This window comes from Aulonocara sp. 'chitande type north' Nkhata Bay, linkage group LG5 (genome assembly GCF_057382095.1).
Source record: "Aulonocara sp. 'chitande type north' Nkhata Bay isolate Kocher_YH1m ecotype deep benthic linkage group LG5, A_spYH_male_GT1.1, whole genome shotgun sequence".
NCBI classification, from domain to species: domain Eukaryota; kingdom Metazoa; phylum Chordata; class Actinopteri; order Cichliformes; family Cichlidae; genus Aulonocara; species Aulonocara sp. 'chitande type north' Nkhata Bay.
Window position 1 is genome coordinate 40,626,089 of NC_141348.1, and position 23,956 is coordinate 40,650,044.

The window sequence follows — 23,956 nt, forward strand, 5'->3', positions numbered from 1 at the left end:
TTTGCGAGAACCCAGACAGACAAATCATGTACCGACATGAAGGCAGGATTCGCCTTTTCCCAGCTTTCTCTTTCTCTCCTTCAAACACACACACACACACACACGCACACACATACACACACGAGGCATCGTTTTACTGCACCACATTATGACACCTTGCAGGAAACATGACGGAACGTGTTTCAAATACCGCGTTAAACTCTCCGCCTCATATCCTCGAGTGTTTTCGGTCAGGTTAAGCTAAAGCCCACGGATTCAATTGCTTGGTGTCTGTGGGACACGAATATTCTGTAAGTAGGTTAAAGGGCAGAGAATTTCAACTTTGATCGACAAGAGCGTTGGCAGGTTACGTATCAGTGGCACTGAAGTGGAGAAACGTGGCACAGAAAATACCTGTTGTGATAAACTCAAGACCTTATCGGGCTTTCCCGATATGTGTCCAAACCAGCCATGGACTTGCGTAGTAATTAATCTAAAGCAGCGTGTGATATCATGTAGCACCTGTATGCAGCGACTGTGAGACAGTAACCTACATGTGAACGCGTGTTGCGTGCGTGTGTGTTGCGTGTGCCCGTGCGTGTGTTGTGAGAGAGGACAGAGGTGTTTTGCCAGTAATTTCCAAGCTTCCCGATGCGCTCATTGGTGCATCCTTCCAACGTGTCACCAGTTTTGGTGGATTACCCCAGATATCTTTACCATCAGGAGGGTGAAACATCACTCAGCTCCTCTCTTCACGAGCTACCAACAAGGACCTCTGACGTTCGGGAGACTTTCTTTCGCAAAGAACAACTCAGAAGGGGAAGGATTTGAAGTTTTTTTTTTTATTGGTTTTCCAGTTTAGAAGTCTGGACGTTTATTAGTTACCTCAGTCCGAGTACAAATACGCAGTTATTTACTTCAAGATCGAAGATGGCCATGTCTTTGTCACTCTCAGCGTTCCTCCTGGTGGCACCGTTGCTGTTTAAGGGTCTCTGGGTCAGTGGCTCCCCGGGCTGCGCGTCTTGCAGGTTGTCAGCGATGGATAAGGACGCAGAGGAAAGGATGATGATAGAATTCGCCAAGCAGCAACTTTTGGACAAACTGCACCTGAAAGAGAAACCAAACATCACTCACACCGTGCCCCGGGTCGCGCTCCTCACGGCGCTGCGCAAACTTCACTCGGGGCGCGTCAGACAGGATGGTACCCTTGAACTAGAAAACAATATACCAACCAGAGATCAAGCCTATGAAATAGTGAGCTTTGCAGATATAAGTAAGTCTTGTATCCACTTTCTATGCTATAAAGCTGTTTTCGCATGGCATAATAACGCTACAGGAGAGCGCGTTGTGATTAATAAGGTCTCTTTTCCTGCGTAAGATATTAACATAAGGCTAGGGTTCCCTGAACTATTATATTGTAATATTAAGGATCCAAGTATCTATCGTTACTTATGTGCAAAAAGGTTTGCTCCCCTTGGGCAAACTACATATTTTATTGCCTTTTAAAGTGGAAATACATGAACTGGTGGTAAGCAAGCTTTAAAAGGAATCTATCTTTCAGTGTTACATTGTTGCACTTTTAACAAGATTTACACGGGAAAGTAATAAAAAGTGAATTTACGTAATTTCGTGCAGGTTGTGGTGATAGGATTCTGATTTGGAGTTGGGTGGCAGACAAAGAGGACAAGAATGAATATGTAAATAAAAATCTGTATGAAGTGCATAGACAGCTTCTGCAAAGAGGAGTGCAAATGACTAAAAGCCTTCTCTCAGGTTTCTGTTGCTGGGGTCTCCAAAATCTGTTATACATATTCACAACATAAAATGCAACGGTGCATTTAAATTTGAAGAAGTCTGAAGATGGCTGCTTGCTCCAGGACTTGCATTTGGGTCTTTATATTTAAAATCAAATATACATGTAATCTGCCTAAACATTTAAATACAATATCCCTTGTGCTGTATTGTAGGAAAAGTTAACCATAAGGTAAAATGCTTAAAACAGTGAAAGAGGATTGTTACTTCCATTAATTTTATAAGGGTAAGAAAGGTGATGAGCTATGAAGTTTTTCCAAATATTAACATTGTGTGTTTTTCTTAATTGTCATTGTTTCATAGATGATGCAAAGAGCAGTGACAAGGCAAGCGTTAGCCTTACCTTTCAGTTTCTGCAGGAACGTGGCCAAAGTATCCAGGTCCTCCAGTCCTCTTTGTGGATCTATGCCCGTGCCTCTGAGGACCCACAACGGAACTCTCGTCTCCTTGCCCAGGTTTTCCTCTCCGTAGATGGTGACATCTCAGGCTCTAATCGGACCTTGGTGATGGAAAAGATGTTGCACGTCAAGGAGAGTAACTGGCACACTTTCTCTGTCACCCACACCCTGCAAACCTTCTTGGACGGGGGCCAACATCGGCTGCAGCTGGAGGTCACCTGCGAAGAAGACGGACAGAACCTTTGCTCCCTAGATGGCTCTGCTGAAACCCCCTACCAGCCCTTCCTGGTGGCTCAGGTGCGTCTCCGTGATGACCACTCCAAGCATTTGCTCAGGAAGCGCTCAGTGCGTTGCGGTGACGATGTAACAGTCTGCTGCAAGAGAGACTTCTACATCAAGTTTAAAGACATCCAGTGGGATGAGTGGATCATTGCGCCTGAAGGCTACCATATGAACTACTGCATGGGACATTGCCCCCAACATCTGTCCGGTTCCCCAGGTATAGCATCCTCATTCCATGCCACTGTCTTCAGCCAACTCAAAGTCAATGGTATTAACACAGCTACAGCCTCATGTTGCGTTCCCACAGAGCGTCGACCACTCTCAATGGTTTACTTCAACTCTCAGCACAGCATTGTCAAAACAGATGTCCCTGACATGATAGTGGAGACCTGTGGATGCACATAAAAAATTGAGTATTACTATTAGTGGTATAATTAATTATTTTCTTGAGTGTATTGTAGACAAGTTGACTTAAAGAAACACAAATTTGACCAACTTTGGACAAACAACTTTTACACAGAGTACTTTAAAATGAGAAATGCCCACCCAAAAGACTTTTAAATTATCGACAGAGGATGTTACTAGACTATCTTTACAAATACAAACACGTTTGTTTTATAGCAGTTACTCAATAGGTGTGTTGTGTGTATTTTTGCATAAACGTATGAATTAACACTCTAGGTTTACATTAAGAAAATTATGGGCACAAAAAAGAATATTATGAGTATATAAGTATTATGTTCTAAAGAAATAGGTATTGATACAGTTTACTGCTTGTAGTAACTTTTAATTTATTTCTAAACTCTTGTAGTCAGTATTTAAAGAATCTCAAATGCATTTCAGTGCCTAGAGGTGAGCAAATACGCTAAGTCTGGATGCAGATACATTTATTCTTTTATACGTCAGAGACAAAAATCAAAGAGCAGCACTAAAATATGAAAGACTCAATAATAAAGTTTAGATTTCAATGCAAAAAAGTACAGTGAATACAAATGTACAGTAATGATATCAGGTTCCATTTTCAAACGTATATAAACCCATAAAGTCTTGCATTAATTAATTTTCACTTTTGTCGTTTGTACCTTACAACTTTTACTTTTCACATGCTGCCGGGATGAAGTTCAAAGATGCACTACATTTTTTTCCTAATTCATTGTATGTTTTATAGTCTGTTTTGTGTTATAATCAGTGTCCAAATGTAAAAAAAAAATATATATATTCTATACTTTCATTTTTACGTAACTATTTCTTTCATTGTAAATCTTCATCCACCTAAATGCTGCTGTTTTACAGAAATGCTTTCAAAGCAATGAAAAACTTTTAAAGCGTGCCTTTTTCTTTAACTTCTGATGACATTAAAGCAAATACATTTACATTCCACAAATACTTTGATCACATTGTGAGGCTGCGAGGGGAACAAGTTGTTGTTACAATGCAAGAAATCTGGACTGATTTCTGTCAAAGGGTACCCCATGCTGCATGTAGCTGGAATATGTTTAATCAGCATCTCCACTGTATTATTTACACAACCTGGCTTATCATTTGGGCAACTGTGGCTCAAACAGCATATGAATGCAAGGTTATTCTCAGCAATGTGAGCAAACATTTAGCTATTGCTTCAGTGTCAGGTGAAGGTTTGGAGGGTAGGTAGGTCAGTGAGCATGTGCTGCTGCACGCTGGCATTTTTAGCTCTCAAAGTCTAAAGATTGCAAAATTTCATGCTTTCCAGGTGGAGCCAGTCTTGTTTCTTTCATATGCTGGAAACATCGTACACGTGTCCCAGTAGCATAATTTACGCTTCATAATTTCACAATCTTTGCATAGCTGTATAGTTTTAACTGTATAGCAGAATGTCTATCGGAACATTACCAAGTAAAGCAAATGTTTACCGATTTCCATACTAAAATCACTTCACAGTTTAAATTTGGTGGGAAACGGTGCAAACTGAGATCTACTCAAGGAAGGGAAAAATGAAAACAGCAGTACAACAACGAGAAAGCAAAGGAGCTCAGCAATAGATTTTTTTTTTAGTTTCCCCAACTTTGAACCTGGAAGAGTGTTAATAAATTAATGTCTATCAATACATCACATTTTTATTTTTAGAGATGATACCCAGGGTTTCTTTACTTCTACCTGTATTAACACTGTGTTCATCTTGGCTGTATTGATATACTATATGTCTTACGGACTTGGATTTTACAGCCATAATGCAAAGGAAACAACTGAAACAGTGCATGGGGGAATTTTTTACCAAAGACCATAAAAACCCTTTTATTTTAATTTTGTGCTGATATTTGATAAACTATTTTCACCTCTCTCTCTCTTGCCTCTATGTGCTGCTCTTGTATTAAAGCAATTTACTTTACACCTGTGTGAAATAATTATAAAACTGTTGTATTTTAATATTATGATTGATATTGTAGGCACTTCTTGTCCAAGACTCAATGTGACATTGAAGTGCCATTGCAACATATCTTATTAAGCACTTTATCACCCTACTGTATTTTAGAGTGTGCTGACAGTTCTATTACTGCACTTAATGCATCAGGTTGGCATTACCTGAAATACCTAAAAGCGGGCCTACAGAAAGAAAATGTCAATTTTCAAAGTTCTAGTTGTTTTTAAAAGTGTGTGTGTGTGTGTGTGTGTGTGTGTGTGTGTGTGTGTGTGTGTGTGTGTGTGTGTGTGTGTGTGTGTGTGTGTGTGTGTGTACTTTTGGAGCATTCACAGAATGCAAGAATTTGAATTCTGTTTCAATTGAAATTTGTAATCGTTGTTATTTTTGTATCATATTATTTTGTTTTATGTAAATGAAAAATTTGTAAGAGCAAATACAATTCAGAAAAGTCAGTGTGTGATAAAATGTCATGATTCTATTTTTAATTAATAAATAAATCTATATTTTAAACAGACTAAATTGCTTCATTGTATTTTATTGTATAAATGGCATTTTATTGTATGTGTCAATAATATAAGCCACAACACACTGCAGTGTACAGCAAAAGCAGTACTGGTTATTAGGTAAATTAAGCCAACTGTAGCAGCAAAATGTAAGTACAGTACTGTGCAACAGCCTTGTGTCATGGTCCTGGGTCGGTGACCCAGCGCTTTTAGTTTGTTATCATTTTCTAGATGATGATTGTTTAAGTTCTGTGTTATTTTCGATCTGCCTCTGAGTCTGCGTCTGTATCTGTCTGTCTATGGTGTCTCCCCATCTGTTTGTGAATCTGTCTGTTTAGTTCAATGTCTTGTCTGGTTCCATGTATCTGAGTTTCCTGTTTTATTGTGAAGGTCCGTGTCGTATGTGAGTGTGATCAGTTTACGTTTCCCCTGTCCCGTCAGCCCAGATTCCTCCCAGCTGTGTTGCCCTCCTGTCTCTCATCCCCTGATTACTGGTGTGTGTATTTAAGCCCTGTGTGTTCTCCTGCCTGTTGCTGGTTCGTCTGTGTAACTCCGCGTCAGTCTGTGTTCCTCGGTGTCCTGCTCGTCTCTCTGCCTCTCTTCCCTTTTTTGTTTCATCTCAGGTTTGTCATTTAGCTTTCCCAGTTCAGGTCTTTAGTTTTGTCTTCCCTCTTGCCTGTTTTGCCTTCTCACCACTGTGTAAATAAACTCACCGGCATCTCATCCACTGCCTGCATCTTGGGTCCTTCTTCTAACTCCACACGGCTCGCCTCGGCAGCCGTGACACCTTGAGCCCATCTTTCCTCCCATTGCTTTAGTTGAATCTATAAAAATAACAAAGATAAAACAGACTTAAAAAGAGTATTTTTGCACCAACAAGCTGATTCCCAAAGACCTGTTAGATCAAACCTTGGCATATCTCAGCATGGTATGTAGTGTGTTCTTAAAATAAATCTGATGAAACTGAACAAATCAAAGACAAAACAATAAGTGGCAAACTTAAAAAAAAAAGGCATCCACAGCAGATGATCAGTTTCTGAATATCATGTTAACAAAGACGGGAAAGAATCCAGCAAAAACCTGAAACAGAACCTGAGAGATGCATCTGGCCCTTTAATCTAATAATCACCAAAGCCTCATCAGAAATGGTCTCAACCTGGGTGTCTATTGTCTTGTGTAGTTTGGGAGATGATTGGATGATGGGGTGGGTGCAGTTTTCTCTGGGGTGGAGTCGGGTGGGCTGCCCCGGACTCTGTGGGGCTGGGTGGTGCTGCTGCTGCGGGCCCCGGTCCGGATGGGCCTGGGCCCCCTTGCCCTGGTGGGTTCCAGAGTGTGGGGGTGCCTACTGGGGTCAGCGGGGGAGCTGGCCCCAGGGAGGGGCCGCTTGCCCCTCCCTTTCTTCCCTCCCCATCCTCAGCTGCCTCCCTATTCCCGCTCTACCACACCCACCCACACACGCAGGGCTTGGGGTGCAGGTATGTCACCAGGATGCAGGGGAGGCACTCCCCCTCTGTCCCCTTCTGGCCGCCTGTGCCTCAATTTTATTCTGCAACCTAGACATCCACATTACTCACACTCTCACATAACACATACATATAGGGCCTTGGGGGTGGGCACGTTTTACAGCATCCAGAGGATGGTCGGTGCCCTACCCTCAATTTTAAATGCATTTAGACACTAAGGGTTTTCGGGAAGAGCCGTGCTGCTCTCTGAGAGGAAGCTAGTACCATGCTCTCCTGAGTTTTAAATGCACTTTAGAACAGCACACAGCAACACTACATATGAGCGGGCGTAGGGAGGTTTGAGGTCTTCACTCACCCCAGTTCTGTTAGCCGTCAGGGCTGGGGGGCTGGGAGGAGGTGCTGGCCGTCAGACTGGGGTCTGGGATGCGGGGCCTCCCTGCTACTGCAGATAAGGAGGTGGTCCGGTTGCCTCCACCCCAGAGAGAAGGATTACATCTCCTGGGTCTAGGTGCAGCTTGCCCCTCTGAGGGCGGGGGTACCTGGACCTGGGATATAGAGTATGTTTGGGGAGTGCGACTGTCTGTGCAGTGTCTATTTGTGTCTGTCTACACGTTGGGTGAGTGCCAAGTATTTGGTTGTGTATATGGGGTAGGAATGCACGTCTGTGTCCGCGTGCGCCTGTTCGTCTGTGTCTTTAAGTCAGGTTGGGTCTTAGACTCAACCTCTCTGGGTACATCTCAGGCACTCTAAAGTACGGAGGCCTATCTCCCCTCACCACACTCCCTGCCGGTGGCTGATGCCCTCAGACGTTGGTGTGTTGGTGTTCCTTGTCGTCTGGGGCTGGGCGCTCATGTATGTACCAGCTCACTCCTGGTGGCCGATTGGCGGGGCCTGGCGCCTGTGGCCTGGCTGGGCTCCTTCCGGGGGGTGGGATGCCCCCAGGCCTCTGGCCTCTGGGCCTGAAGCTCGGTCCTCTCTGCCACAGCTGGCTGCCGGCAGAGCCCGCGGGCACGCCACTGCAACCCCCTCTGGCCTCTGCTCCGTAGCTGCGGGGTGACCTCTCCTTTGGGGCTCCACTCAGCTCTTCCCAGGAGGGTGGCACGATGTATAAAGCCTGTGACTGCTCCGGGAGAGTAGACAAGCGCTTTATAAGGTTCAGTCCATGATTAATTTTAACTTTTTGGTTCAGGTCAGGAGAGAGGTACAACAGCAAGTGTCTATACCCATCTATAAGATGTGGTGGAGGTGCTGCCGTGGTTTGGGGCTGCATTTCAGTCAGTGGTGTTGGGGATCTTGTGAACATTCCTCCCTTGGTTCTGCTGCAATAGGCCTAGGCTGCTGGGGGCTCCCCACGATGCACTGAGTGTTTCATCTTCACTCACCTTTTTCCCGCACTCTGCATTTAATCATTAACTATTATTAATCTCTCTCTATCACAACATGTCTTTAGTCCTGTCTTCCTCCCCTTACCCCCAACTAGTCACCTGGTGGTTCTCACCGAGCCTGGTTCTGCTATTGCTTTCCTCCTGTTAAAAAGGAGTTTGTCCCTCTCACTATCGCCAAAGTGCCTGCTCATAGAGGGTGGGTGGTTGGGTGAGGGCATATGATTGTTGGGCTTTTCTCTCTTTTCTCTGTATTATTGTAGGGCCTTTACCTTACACTACAAAGCACCTTGAGGAAACTGTTGCCGTGATTTGGCACTATATAAATAAAATTGAACAGAATTATTTAACACAGACAACTATAGTCAGATTTTGATCTGCAATGCAATTCCATCTGGAAAGTGTCGGATTGGCAGTGGCTTTGTTGTTCAGCATGACAGTGCCCACAAACATGCTGCTAACATAGTAAAAGCATACCTAAATACAAAAACACATAGTGAGACACTATCAGTCGGTGTATCTTTCTACTGTACAATATAAAGCGTCTTGAGGCGACTGTTGTTATGATTTGGCACTATATAAATAAAATTGAATTGAATTGAACTGAATTGGCTTCTCCAGAGCCAGGACCTCAAAATTACTGAAGCAGTGTGGAAACAGAACAAAAGGCAGAAGAAGTGAAGAAGAGCTTCCTTCAAGAAACCTGGAGAAACCTTCCCGAAGACTACTTAAAGAAATTACAAGAAAGCTGCCTAAAAGAGTTCAGGCTGTATTGAAGAACAAAGGTGATCATCACAAATATTGACTTTCAGGCGTGTTAGAAGATTACACACTCTGTTCTTTCTGTTCTTTCCTTATATACTGTATTTCCATGTATGTTTGCATGTGTTTCAATAATCTCTGAACATATTTCCCATTTTCCTAGTAAAATATGAAGAAAAGAGGTGTGGCTCAAGACTTTTGCACATCACTGTAAATAGTAACCTTCTTTTTTTCTCATTGGACAAATGTAACGCATTGGTAAGCGTTGCTTTTCAGATTCAAGTAGAAAAATATGTTTTGATCAAGAAATTCATCATTATTAATTAACAGGGTTGTTTTGTATGTAAAAACAAGGTTATAAAATTCCCAGTTGAGAAACAAGTCACCTGCAGTGTAACCACATTTGTACTGTCTAAGAGGCAAAGGGTGTGTTTACTCATTCAAACAGTAAAAGTGGCTTTATGGACTGTCTGTGTTTGCTGTGTAAACAGTTGTCTTTTTCTCCTGGCATGCTGTCATTTTCACATCATACATTAGCAACTGGGATAGATCTGAATCTAAATCTTACACATCTCAGTAGAAATAATATTTAAAAATATTAAATGATCTATATTTAAATTTCAAAAAGAGCAATAATGGAAAGAATCTGCATCCTGATTTTTACATTATCAATCCAGTGGAATAAAATCACAGTCACAGCCCAGTACAGCTGCGCTGTAACAATTTATAAGCACAGTTTTTATATCAAGAACATTAAAAGATTATAAATAATAAACATTTTTCATGTTTTGTAACCACCACAGAGCAAATGTCCAAAAGATCAATTATCAGACTCCATGACTTGTACCATGATATGCTTTCCTGCCAAAATCTGCCAACTCCCCCTGTACAATCAACAGTGATGCTGATGTTACACCATCCAAAATGGACTATAATCAGTGTCTGCGTGTAACCTGGCACTAAAATCGTGTTAGATGATAGCGGTTGTTTATTTAAATTTCTGTTACTGGACTAAAAGGTCGCTTTCATCTGTATTAACAGAAGATCAAAGAATTCCTGGCTAAACTGAGTTGTTGGTCTCTGTGAAAGAAACATTAGCAAAAAACGAGGGGAAAACCAAACAGACTAATTATTGTGTTTTGTATCACAAAGCCCAAGTCCATGTTACCTTCATGTGATGCTGTTCCATCTATATTTAATGCTAGGTATACCATGTTGGTGTCGCAATGCTTTTGATGCAGTCTCATCTATCTCCTGCGTAAGACCTTTATTAGACCGGCTTATTTTTCTGCACAGACTCTGTTATAGTTTTCTTTCAATCCTTAGTGTATAAAGTATGCACATTTTGACAGTTCAGGAGTTTGAACTACAATGTGTGTGAGAGATAAGATTTTTGCAGGTGAATGAGAACATAAAGGAACACAGATAAGAAGTATAGCGTAGGGTGTGGGGTGCATTTGTCCCGAACAGGTTTTGTATCACATTACAGTAAACAGTTAAATTTGTGAATAGATGCAAATTTAAATGAGATTCTATTAACTATTACTGCCTCGAGTCAGCGATGGACAGTGAACTAAAATAAACTGATAAATATTGTGTGAAATTAATGTTAGTACTACATGGTACTTAAAATCCTGATCATCAACAAAGCAAAAGTAAGTAGCGCAACAGAAGCTAATTGCTTATAGTCAACGTGAGCTGCAGTGCAGACTACCTGATACGATGCACACTAGTCAGGTGCCACCACCTTCGAGGTGCACATTTAAATATCTGATGGCTAATGAACTGAAGAAGAAAAATCGTACAGCTCTCAATGAAGTAAGCAACTATTGTGTCACCTGCTAAATTTTGCAATAAAAACCAATCGGCATTAGCCACTAAAACATTTTTTAGAAGTAAGACGTATGATGTACAGTTTTTCTTGATTGACTTGACTGCTGCATGACAGCAAACTCCACATTTTCCAAACAGTTAACACACAGACCTAAACAGAGGCTTTCATTGTCAAAGTGGCATGTTTTGTTTGCATAAGGCTCTAACCGTGCCAAAACATTTGAAATATGAAACAAAAGGAAATGTTGCCTCCAAATAAAATAGCTTGCAAACACGTGTATGAGCTCTTCCAGTCAGTCATTACACAATGGACAGCAAAATACAAAACACAGCACTCAGTGCAAATCAGTGCACCATTGCTTGTCAATGTAGCCCATTACATAGCCTCCGTGTTATCTTTCCACATGTGTTATCTTTCCACATGTGTTATCTTTCCACATGTGTTATCTTTCCACATGTGTCAAATTTGGCTTCTTGCAATGAGTTGGACTGAAATAAATAAATGTGTGCTTTCTGTTTGGTTACCATAGCTAAAACAGTGGGGGTTGGACTGCTTGAATGACATCTGTGTCAATCCATTGAGAAAAGGTTAACACTTTTCCAAAAGGTGTCTTCTGCTCTGATGAGATAGTGATGATAAAAACTGAGTGGATCCCAGTTTCCTTAGGCAGGTGAAAGCAATCAAGAAAAACTGTAATATGGATGGGCAGCAGTAAATTGACACCATAGATTTCCACAGTAGTACAACCATCTGGCTAAGACTGGAAGTCCCGTTCATGCAGATATATAACACCATATAACACCCCCCGGACCTCTAGGGCAGGGGTGGGCAATCTCAGTCCACGAGGGCCGGTGTCCCTGCAGGTTTTAGATGTGTCCTCAAACCAACACAGCTGATTTAAATGGCTAAATTAGCTCCTCAACATGTCCTGAAGTTCTCCAGAGGCCTGGTAACGAACTAATCATGTGATTCAGGTGTGTTGACCCAGGGTGAGATCTAAAACCTGCAGGACACCGGCCCTCGTGGACTGAGATTGCCCACCCCTGCTCTAGGGGGTGTCATGTGATGCACTGCAAAAGAGCTGAAGTCCCGTGGCTTAAGTGCGGGGCCTACATAGATTGGACTTGTTTCGGCCCATCCCATCAATGCATGATTAGTCAGGAATCTGAGGTATTTAGAAGTTGGATTAATGCCCTCACCTCTGTAATGTCTTCTTTAAGCATTTAATAGCAGTGTTTAGAGAGAGGCGAGATGTATTGTCTTGGTGGGAAAGGCATCAAAGCAAGGCGTTGCAATGAGAGGGTGTGCTTGGTCTGCACAATGTTTAGTTGCATGCTACATTTCAAAGAAAATATCAACATGAAGACCAACCCTAGCATAACACTTTAATGAGATGTTGAGAATTAGATACTGGTTTCTGCAGGTGTTGTCTGAATTTTATGAGCCTGGTTTGAATTGCAGAAAACTTTTTGTTTAGTTTTTTTCACAGTCTTGAAGTTTAAAATTAAAGGACTAAGGATGACACTTGCAAAGATATGCAGTTAGTGGGGTTAGGTTAATTGGTCATTCTAAATTGCCCATACGTGTGAATGTGGGTGTGAATCTGATGGTTGTCTGTCTCTAAGTGTTGGCCCTGCGACAGACTGGCGACCGGTCCAGGGTGTACCCACCTCTCGCCCTATGGTAGCTGGGATAAGCTCCAGCGCCCACGCGACCCTGTAAAGGATAGGTGGAAGAGAATGGATGGATAGATGGTAAAAAAAATGCACTTTGCAAGCAGAGCTCTTCTTTCCTGTAACAAGAAAAGAGGCCTCTTGCCTGTGTTTGAAGAAGAACATAGATAACGCCTTAGTCTGTGGCTGCACGTGTGATGGTTTTAGAGGATAACCATGAGGACAGTTTGATGTTAACATGTGAGGTGAGCAGGTGAGTACTCTCTAACACCAGGAAGTGGCTGCATTAGCACTGCTCATGGAAAACAAAGATTTGACCTACTCTGGGAAAAGCAAAAGCCTACTGACTCACTGATACACTGACACGCTGACCCACAGACCCACTGTTTGCTGTTTGCCACTAAGTCCCTAATCCTTTACTCCACTCACAATCCCGAAAATCCTCTAGGGAGGGTTAAGGTGTCCGTCAGACTTGTTCCCCCCACCCCCCGCAGTGTCATGACAGGACAAGACGGTAAGAAACTCTCCCACACACTGTCCTTTCTCCCAGCAGACTTTCAGGCAAACAGTAAACAACACTCAGACATCTACTCACAGTAATGATCGCACCATATACTAACTATGCTTTGACACACTGTTTTACTGTCCATTCTAAGATTCTTGAAGGAAAGTGTCTGATTTATTTGACCTGACTTGTCAAATCAAATCTTTAAAGAGGTCAGATTTAATTTTGCAATATGACACTGGCCGGCTGACTAATAGTGCAATTTATTATTTCAGGTATTTCATTCTTTTGTACATGTACGTACATGTCTTGGTAATTGCTGATACTTATTAAACAGCAATATCAAAACTTGACTTAAACATAAAAGTGAGCATTAACATGTCCAATGGGTATACAAGCTGTAAAAGGACAGAGTACAAAAACATCTTATTACTTGTCAAATCTGTTTTGTAAATCTGTTTTTTTGCATTCAACTGAAGTTATATCTTGATAGTCATTTTAGATGGGCCTGTGTCTTCTGTGTTGCCTGTGTACTTCAATGTACAAGTACAATGTACAGAGCACTCAAATAACTCCTAAATCCACAGGATGATCCCATTACATCAGGCCTAGTTACCTCTTTTATCTCTATGTGTTACATCAGTGTGTTACATTACTTTGACTTGTTGGGCACAGTCAAAGAGGTCATTCGACAAAAGTTTTCTCTGAATAAATTAAATTAAAAAATTAAAGATCATTTAATCGATCATGCCATCCCATTTATAATAGATAAAAAGAAGCAGAAATGCTGTCACATTAATAGGTCACATAAAAAGACTGTAGCTGTTCAAAAGTCTTGGACCAATTTAGTATTTCGGTGTGTTTGGAACGTCACTGTTTTTTGTTTTTCTTCTTCTTTTTAGCGGGGTCATACTAACTTAGAGAAAGTAATGGGTCACACACTGGATTATCTTTTCTAAAAGTCATTAGAGGTTAGAGTGCAGAAGAGATCCACCTGAAATTTTATATAAACATTTAAGTTAGCCTACATCATGCATCAGCTGTCTTATTTGACACATAACAATGCAGCAATACAGACTCGCTACATTTCATTATCTTAACTGCCTATCAGGGTTGCTTTCAGACGGGTACTGGTGAGCTGGAGCCTACCCCAGCTGTTACAGGGCAAGAGCTGGGATGAAGGGACTATGGGATAGACTCAAAATATTTATACCTGAAAATGCTAACTTAAGTATTTTAATTACATGTAAATTTAAACATAATTTTGTTTCATAAGTACAACGTAAAATGTTAAATTTATTAGTAGGGATGGGTACCGGTATCGGTTCTGACATAAACGGTAGTAACCAGACCGAAAAGCAGGGCACATTTCGGTGCTTTTTTTTCCTGAGCTGTGATACACTTTAGATTGTAGCCAATCATTTTAAGTTTCCGAGGATAGTAGGCGGGGCCAGGTACGTACGTTCTTTTAGAGCAGAGCTACAGATTAAAAACGCCCAAGGCGAAGCGGTCAAAAGTCTGGCTGTACTTCACAGCAAAATATGCAAACTCAGCAGCAACAAGTGCTTTAAGCTGATACTGTGATACTGTCAAAGGAGGTAACACCTCGAATGTGATGAAACACCTGGCGACGCATAGAGGTTTTTTTACAAGCCGAAAAATGCGCCGTATTTGATAGCTTGCTGCGAGACCTCACACCGTGCACATCTACTGCGGGTGTGGTGCCTGTTATCAGACCCGGAGTTAGCAACATCCCCCAAGAACCCGAAGAGGAGAGTCCTGGCCCCTAGCCCTGCTAGTGTAGCAGAAATGATGATGATGGCCGCAGCATCATCTACTCTGCGTGAGTAGCTTAATGTTGTTCGGGTGCAATTTACGTTGAGTAGGCTAACCACGTTATTAAATTAATGCATGTAAGGTGAACTAGCAAACATCATCATAGCTACATGCGGCTGTCTTCTTGTTTGATGGCAGATACTCCCTTCACCCTGGCCAAAAAGGCTAAAATGACCAAAGAAAAAGTGGAAAACAGTTAAACATGAGAGGTTTTTGGACAAAGTTTGTGTTTTTTCCATTGTTTAAGCACTGCTTCCAGCCAAGAGTGATACCATATATGCCCCATAGCTGCAGAAAAGGCTAACATTGTTATCTTTTTACAAAAAAACAGCTGAACATGAGAGGTTTTTGGACCAATTTTGTGTTCTCCATTCTTTAGGCACCGGTTTGAGCACCGTTTGAGCACCGGCACCGTTTCAAAAGTACTGGTTTGGCACCGGTATCGGATAAAACCTAAACGATACCCATCCCTATTTATTAGAACTGTATAAAAGAAATTTACTTGGTTGATATACATTCAGTTTACATCAGGCATATTTTCCTCAATGATTAGTTATGTAAATAAATAGACCTTCAATTTGATATATTTCAGATATATTTTACTCATGATTATTGCTTCATGCTTAGGAAGGCCAAGAACCATTTTTGGAGTGCATTTCGTCCAAGTATGTCCTAACAAAAGTAGAAAATCTGTCAGATAATGAGGCATAATGAGCACACAGTGTGATAACGTCATAGACTACAGGCCTCCCGAAAGACCACAAAAAAGGGTCACAGAACTTCAAAATAAAAAAATGCAAAATGTGTTGTTTTTGTATTAAAATGGGTTGCAGAAATGGCACAATCTTAATTTTGTTGCTACTAGTAACCTAAAGAAGAAAACTACTAATTTAAGATTAACAAATCTTAAATTGATTTCTTAAATACCAAATTATTCCAAAACATTTTTAAAATTTCATATAAAATGTGTGATCATTTAAAAGTTCCAACAAATTAACTGGAAGTTTTTTCGCTGGCATAGTTCCACTGTTTGCAAAAGTCAACATCAGACACAAACTTTCACTCTTGGTGGCGTTGTTTAAGTGATGAGTCTGAGGGTCATTCATTCAGATATACTACAGAAATCCAATTAAGTCAACCCCTACTTTGCTGTGATCGTGCTCTTCCCTCTGTCACGTTTCCGCCAAGAGTCAAAAAGTCCAACGTACTGAACTCTGCACAAACAAAACAATAACAGGAGAAGAGGTCTGACTTATTACACACAACAAAGCCTTTATTTAGAGCTACATTTTACACAAATTCAATTAACTAATTATTAAGAATTAATATTTATGAGGTATTCTCTTTCAAATCTTTGAGGGAGCAGATTAATAAAAATATTATACCTGGAATCAGAAATAAGTGCAACCTCTCGCTTTGCAATGTTCTAAAATTGGCCCCAATTAGAAGAACAGATATGACTGGAGGGAATACTATCTGCTATAAGTGTTATTTAAAGTTTGGTCAGGAGAGGGCACTAGACTTGTTGTTTGTTTGTATGCGTCAGTAAGCAGTACTGGCAATGAAGATGGGAGCTAAATCTACAGCTATTCAAGGCATTCCTTAAAAACGCTCCTTGTAATGTTGTGATTAAGTTCTACCCTGATGCCAAACACAGCTGGGACCACAGAAGAACACTGGATGGGAAACATTTTATGCATCTTCTTTAGAAAAATGTTGCCGAGTCTCTGCTGTAAAGGAATCCAGTACACTATTAAGGAAAGACACCCAGCACCTGAACCATATTCCACGGAATTGCACAACTACCCAAAGGACACAGCTATTTCAGTCCTCGTTTCAAATGTTAGCATTTATTTTTTGTTAATTATAGGGTGGAAAACACACACAAGGTTACTTCTAGATGTCTGACTTCTGACAATGTAATGAGCATATCACTGTAATGTGTCTGGGCAAAGTAGGATTTTTCTAGTTAACTTTAGTTTTATGAGCGATTAGGCAGCAGTGTCTGCAATACAAGCCTTTGCTTGTTGGTAAAAAAAACAAATGCACTATCGGAGAAGTAACATTTCCTTAATCAAAGAGGTAAATCAGAAGCGCTGATGCCTTGCAAACACTTGGGATGTTTACTGTCCAGTTTGCATGGTGCAAATGGTTTTTTAGAGCAGAATGCAGCAAGATGTCAGTGTGACATAGAGGCTGATGTGATTTTGGGGGCACTAAAAACCTAGGCCTAAGACAAAAGATGCAGGAGTTCACCAGAACACTGCTTTTTTCCCTTGCCAGAAAGGTCTCTATAAGCCTTCTCTCCAGCTACAATAGAAGGATAATAGGCGCTAAGCCTGAAGCAAATCAGTGTGTGTGCCAAAATTTCTTGTCTAAACATATTTAAATGGGCACATTATAAATGTCTATCAGTGATATCAGTGCTATTCTTTGTACCTATCAACGAGAAACATGTCTATACTTCCTAAAGACACTTACCTGACAGCTTACATTTTTGACCACAAAGACCACCCAACATCAAGACAGCACCACGTTGTCGACCATCTTTGGCATCATCTAAAGTTGAAATAACATGAGATGCATTGATACAAACAAACACTGTACAGATATGTGGATAAAAAGTAACAGATGTACTCATGTGTTTCCTCAGCCACACATGAAAGCCACTTAGAGACAATTTAATGATGATGCATAAAAATGTGTCAAGACCTAGGCTCAAATACTACCTCAAACACAAATGTGAAAAACATGACAAGTGCTGAAAGTGGTCCTGACATATGGGCTGTTTACAGTTTAGTAAGCAAGAATGTCATTGTCAACAAGAAAAAAGGTCATGGATGTTGGGTGCCCTTGTTTGTGTCTGTTGTCTCTTCAGCTGAATAGCTATGAATCTTGGCCGTGCTGACCACTTACGCATTTTGCAGTGTATGCAAACTCTTTGTAACATAGTAACTAACACTTCAAATGACATGACTGACACACAACCTTCAACATAAATATATTCTTTCACATACCTTGCTTGAACATTTCTTGCTTGAGACTTTTGGAAGCACCTTTCTTGTCAACATGTACATGGGATGTGGGGCTACAGGTAGAACCTTGGAAAATGGTTCCAGAGACAGCCATCAACAGTTTCCCAGACTAGTTTGAGACACTGCAACAACCAAAATGAGAAAGTCGTAAACATGCATTACAGACTTGCCCCTCAACCCAGACAGAAAGAAGAGTTTGAGATACTGCAGCTGAGGAATGACATTCCTGATGCATCTCAAACATCTTTGCCCATTTCTGCTATGGACCGCCACAAATGTGGTCTGAATACTGCCAGGGGAACTTATTTACATCACAAATAGTTACAAGCCAAATGGCTTCCCTCAGTTCTTCCCAATCTCATGCCAATATTTTTCTCTATCGTGTGTCTGAGTCATTTGAATGTGGGCACAGCAGATCTCAGGTAAGTGTACCTGGAATAAGCCCTAATGAGCAAGCCAGTTGGTAACACCCAGCAGCCCCTTTGGGAGTAACTAAATACAGGTCAACAACAGTGCTCTGGTGAAGACCAAATGTCTTTGACCAAAGCCAAAATATGAAACTTGTCAGCTGTTCCTCATGGTTTGTGTAAGTGCTGCCGGTCTACCTTTGGGCATTCAACACCGGAACTATAAGACTTTGGTTTAGAACAGAAGCTCGACCTCCTGGAAATGAATGTAACGGAAAAGCAGATCCTTCTCAGAGAATAAATTCGGTCAGCAACCATTTTTTGCACATTCTACAAAGTTAGGTGACAGTGTTAATAGCTAGTGAAACTAATGTGGCCCTCTGGCTTACATTGGATCAATGAACAAACATTTATTTTGGCTCCTCACCAAATGGAACATCTCTTTCTCGGCAGGTACATTCAGTTGCTGACAACTCATTGGCACAAGAATAAACAATATTTCTGCCACTAATCTTTTCTTTTAAGATTTTTGACAAAAAAAGGTGACAAGAGAACAATAACATGTTTGAACATAAAACCTGGACCATAATGTGCCTTCTCCAGAATAGACTGAAATACCTGCTTTATGTGACTTGACAGCAAAACACACCATGAATATAATGATAATTAGATTAATCCCAAATTTCAAACATCTACCAAATATACAGATAACTTTACCAAATTATACTGCAGTGTATCAAGTCCTACTAACATGCCCAGTCTCCTGAATTGCTGTGGAACCTCTACAAATTGTTGGTGCATTTCATTTTTTAAACCAGGGGTCTTTAACTAAAATGAGCTGTGGGCCACTTTAGTGTTCAAGTAGTACAAACAACAACAACAACAAACAAACAAACAAGAAAACACCCACAAATATTTCCAGAAATGTAGTGTTTTGTTTGTTTTTTCACATTTCAAATATTGTATAACAAGACAAAACTGCAAATGTGAAAGCAATTTTTTTTCTCACTCTTAACTAACTGAAGCCTTTCATTGAACTGCAAATTAAACAAACTGGTACTCTCTTTCTGGCCGAACACGTGGCAGCACTTCTGCTATAATTTTCTTTGTATTAAACAAAATAAAAATGCAGATATAAGTGTACACATTAGTTTTTGACACGTAAATATACGGGCCACAAGTAGGGGTGATGTGGGCCGCAAGTGGCCCTCGGGCCGCGCGTTTGAGACCCCTGTTTTAAACTTTTGATTCCACTACAAACGGATCATTTAACCTGCAACTCCTAGTTTGGCCTCTGGGGACAGCGGAAAACAGCAATTAAAACACTGATACACTAATATTGATGCATCACCTTTAGTTGAAATGATGACAACAGCTCATTTTAAAGTGAATCAAGGCAATGATCAGCTTTAGCATTCGTTTAGAGTCATATCTCAGTGTGTCTTTAAAGTGTAAGTCAAGCTTTCACTTTACATTTCACTTTGCTGATTCTAGATTGGAACAGCTCTGCTGCAGCTAAATGGATCAGCTGTGGACTAGGCTGATGCACATGACCACCTAAAGGAAACAGTGAAGTAAATGCAGACAAAAGTTCTGATTAGGAAAACGGCAATGAAAATTGTGAAAGAGTAAAGAAAATGTTTACAATTTCAGTATATATACAGTATGTGGCCAGTGGGAAGTGTAAAAGTCTTTTATATATACATATATATATATAATGTGTACTTTATGAGCACACCTCTGCCTAGTCCTGTCCTGTCTCACTTGGATGACTGGTTGACTATTAACTCAGATAATGTAATAACCATTCACAGCAGTGATGTCCTCCAGGCTCCAGGAGTCCAGGTCATCCTGTCTCGCTCCAGATTTGGCTATTTAGTCATAATTAGGTTTATGGTACTTAGTTTTTGAGGAAATCTGCCTACCATGGCTGAAATGAGAGCTGTACAAGTGAATGAAAGTAAATGTTGTGTGACAGAAAGCAAAAACACTGTGAGAAAGGCACCATTAATTTCTACAGACCTGAGGAGAACTGTAGAGTTGAATGATTATTCACTGTGGGTGTCTCGAGACACTACCCCTACAGTGTTCCTGATCCATTGTTTTCATGATCCATTGTTAGTGTAAACATACTGATTGATCATGTTTTAAGTATCCTAGTGTTTATTCCATGTACAACCACTACTGTTTAGTTTATAATAACAAGAAAAGAACATCAGTAAGAGGTCAAACTGTGACCACAGGATCCCCCAAAGAGTGTTGCTGTTGGAAAATACATAAATGCTCTTACTTTATTAAGAACATTTTTCATGGGCAGAGACAACTGTATAAAAACTCAACTTGAGAAACTGGGAAAACAGCAAAGTCGGAGAAATGATTGACTTTGTGTCATTTTCAGCCGGAGCTTGAGCTGTGTGTGGTGGTCTTCCACAATGAGTTTTTGATACAGCCATCAGAGGGAGCCAAACTCATCACTGTTTTATTCTAAACACAACGAATGAAAAATATGTGGGAAAACGTAATTGTGGAGAAAAAAAATCCCACCTTTTTCAGATTCTGAATGAAACTTTTCAAATACATCTTCAGATTAAGAATCTTCTACGATTCTGTAAAGCAGGTGGGTTGTGAGAAAGTGTTTCAATGAGGACAGGGGCTGCTGTATTTAAGTAGTCTGTGATCCAGCAGGAACTTGCATCAGCACAGCTCAGGGAATTAATGTCACAGTCCTCACTGTTTCACCTTAACCCACACTCAGGTCTTACCACACTCAGTTTCCTGTGGAGACCTAATTCTGTCAGATACAACTAAACAGAATCCATCCAATCAAGTTCTTGTACACAAGCTTCTCAGGTGTGTATCGTCACAGCTTAAAGATAAGTAAATAAGTAAATGGCGCAGTTTGTTGGTGAAATATTAAAAACAAAGCCATTTACTTGGGTAAATTAGGTCAGTACGTTTTAAACTGAAAGACACAAAATGTAATACAAGAGCAAAGCAGGCTCCTTTCTTTGATCTTCTTTAACTGATTACATTGAAAACACAGATGCAGCTACTCATGCTAAATGTGGATATTATCCTTTCACTTAGCTGCTACATCCAAGCATCTACCCATGCTCATATCCATCCACCCATTTTCTTCTACCTATCCAAATCAGGGGCGTTGGAGCTTATAACAGCTCTCATATGGTGAAAGACGGGGTAGAGAAGTCTGTCACAGGCTGATTTAGTTGATAGACCTTGGAAAAATGAAAAGTTCATTACAAATCTTTATGTGGAGCAGCACAGTGGTGTGGTGGTTAGTACTGTTACCTCACAGCAAGAAAGTCCTGAACTCCAAACGAGTATCTGGCTGGGTTTTTTCTGCATGGGTCTGTGTGGGACTGAACTGGATTTGCAGAAAAAAAATCAATAGATGGAAGTTTTTTATGTGACATTTGAATCCATACATACCCATCCCACAACATAAAGTGTCATCAGATTTCCTCTCCTGATTCATAACTGGTGGAACTTGTAGATCTGCAACACTGAAACATAACAGTTCAACATTTGACTGAACATGCGACACAACGGCTGTAAATATTTTTAGTAATTTCACAAAATTGTGGGTTAAGCAGCATATCTGAAGTTCTCTTTGTCATCTCATTCATTGAGGTAAGGGGGGAATGTAATCATCCATTGGGTCACTTAAGACAAGTGATAAAAGCATACAGTGTGTTTTATGCACAAATTAAAAATATTAGGAATATAGGGAGCATATGTACACAAGTTATACCTTATCCTACTAAATGATATCACCCTCCATATTTTTATAGATTTGCAAGTGTAAATGGTGTGTATAGGACATTCTTGGTGTTTCCCGGTGTTTTGGTTTGCCCTGTTTTCATCTTTTATAATGCTGCCCTCTGGTGACCGTCAGTCAAATAAGAGAAAAAGTCTTCGTTTTCAAAGTGAAATGTCTCATAAAGGGAAAAAATGAAAACATTTCACACTTCATCATTATCACTGTTTACAAAATGATTTAGTTTCATTTAATTAATCTACATTTGAATAGTGAAATAATTTAAATTTAAATTGTTTTCATTTACTGTTATTTAGATTCATATTATTTAGTAACAACATTTATATGAAGAAATATACTTCACATAGCAAGAAAGAAAAGAACTGTTTATTATAATATATATAAACTGCATATTCATATACTGATGTGCTGTCCTTGTTTTATCTATTTAATATCAGTTTTTCATTTGCAACCTTTATCAAAATCAGAGTAAAGTAAAAATAAAGTTATTAAACTTTTGAAGTTTTAGTAATTAAACACAAAAATACCACAAATAATTCAAATAACGCAAATAATAAAATGTCTTCATTGAATTTGTTTAAATTGTTTTTCAGTTTATTGAAAATGCATTTAAACAGGTACTTTGCGTTAGTGTCTAATGACTAGTTAGCTAATGACTATCAGCCAGTGCTGTAAAATGTTTATCATCCACGCCTCCATGACTTCATGTTCTTACTTGATCTGCTATATTATGTATTCATTACTCTGTAAGCAGAGTTCCCTTTGTTGTATATTAAAATCTACTGTTAGATAGATTAGGTAGATAGAGATATAGGCAGTAGCAAAACACTGTAGACCTCAGATAAAAGAAAACCAAACCAAAATTAAAACAGAAATCTTCAGCATATTATTTTTTTATGCAATTCTAACAAAAAACAACAAAACCTAAATAATATAGGTGATACAAATTGGGAAGATTTGGCTAAATTGCAGAAAACAAATTTATCATTTAGTTTAAATAACTAATACATCTCGAATACTCTGCTGTATCTTTTATGACAAACACACACACACACACACACACACACACACACACACACACACACACACACACACACACACACTGGCCTTGCAGCTGCAGTCAAAGAGACTTTGGCTGTTGCATTGGCTTCTTTGTAAAACCATACCTGGGGAGACGTTTCCTGATTATTAACTTTAGATCATTTATACCTGAAATAAAAATCTGATTCCAAACTCTGATGCCGATCTCCAGCTCGCACCGTGCACAAGCTGGACTGTAACATAAACTTGTCCTCCCACTGTCCCAGAGGTGATCCCAGCCTTACTCTGGGAGTAACTGGCTGACTGAGGATGTTTGTCAGCCAACGTGTCTAACCTGAGCCTTGTTGGCTAAAAGCTCGTGTTCATGTGCAAGCATGTGTTTAGTCTTTCTTTTCTCTTCTACCCACCTGGCATGGTCTTCTTTGTGTTTGCATATTTACAACAGACTCCTGATGATGCTGACTTCTACATAGTTTATACTTGTTTACAGTTTATTATACTTTTAATCAATTCATAATTTTATTTGATTTATATATTTATATATTTATTTCCCATGTTGACATCATACATTTCTGTGATCATTTGTGATGAATTGTCTAGAAGGAGCTACAGAGGGGTTTAACAGGTATACTAGTCTAACAATAATAATAATAATCTATGCATGTCAAAACACTTGGTTTAAGATTCATCCCTTTCTAGACAACAAGATGATATTTAATCAATGCAAAACTCTAACTGTATTCACTGTACTTAAATAAGCCCATTTAAACATGGTTTTATTAGTATTCATGCATGTAAAATATTTGCACTGATGTTTCGGATAAACTGACTAATTGATTGGTCTCTG

General features: G+C 40.0%; 1 protein-coding gene and 1 long non-coding RNA gene across 2 annotated transcripts; one reads left to right on the plus strand and one right to left on the minus strand.

Annotated features, from left to right (window-relative positions):
- The first annotated feature begins 67 nt into the window (after positions 1 to 67).
- LOC147331308 (inhibin beta B chain-like) lies at positions 68 to 5,388 on the plus strand. The gene is made up of 2 exons (XM_086293561.1): positions 68 to 1,252; positions 2,095 to 5,388. Exons 1-2 carry the CDS (start codon positions 910 to 912, stop codon positions 2,874 to 2,876), a joined length of 1,125 nt encoding a protein of 374 aa, XP_086149687.1. The 5' UTR covers positions 68 to 909; the 3' UTR covers positions 2,877 to 5,388.
- LOC147331309 (uncharacterized) lies at positions 5,328 to 17,967 on the minus strand. The gene is made up of 5 exons (XR_015129180.1): positions 17,845 to 17,967; positions 17,309 to 17,386; positions 15,973 to 16,041; positions 12,484 to 12,529; positions 5,328 to 6,196 (listed from the first exon to the last, which is right to left on the minus strand). It is a non-coding gene; the product is annotated as an uncharacterized LOC147331309 (long non-coding RNA).
- Positions 17,968 to 23,956: the final 5,989 nt, after the last annotated feature.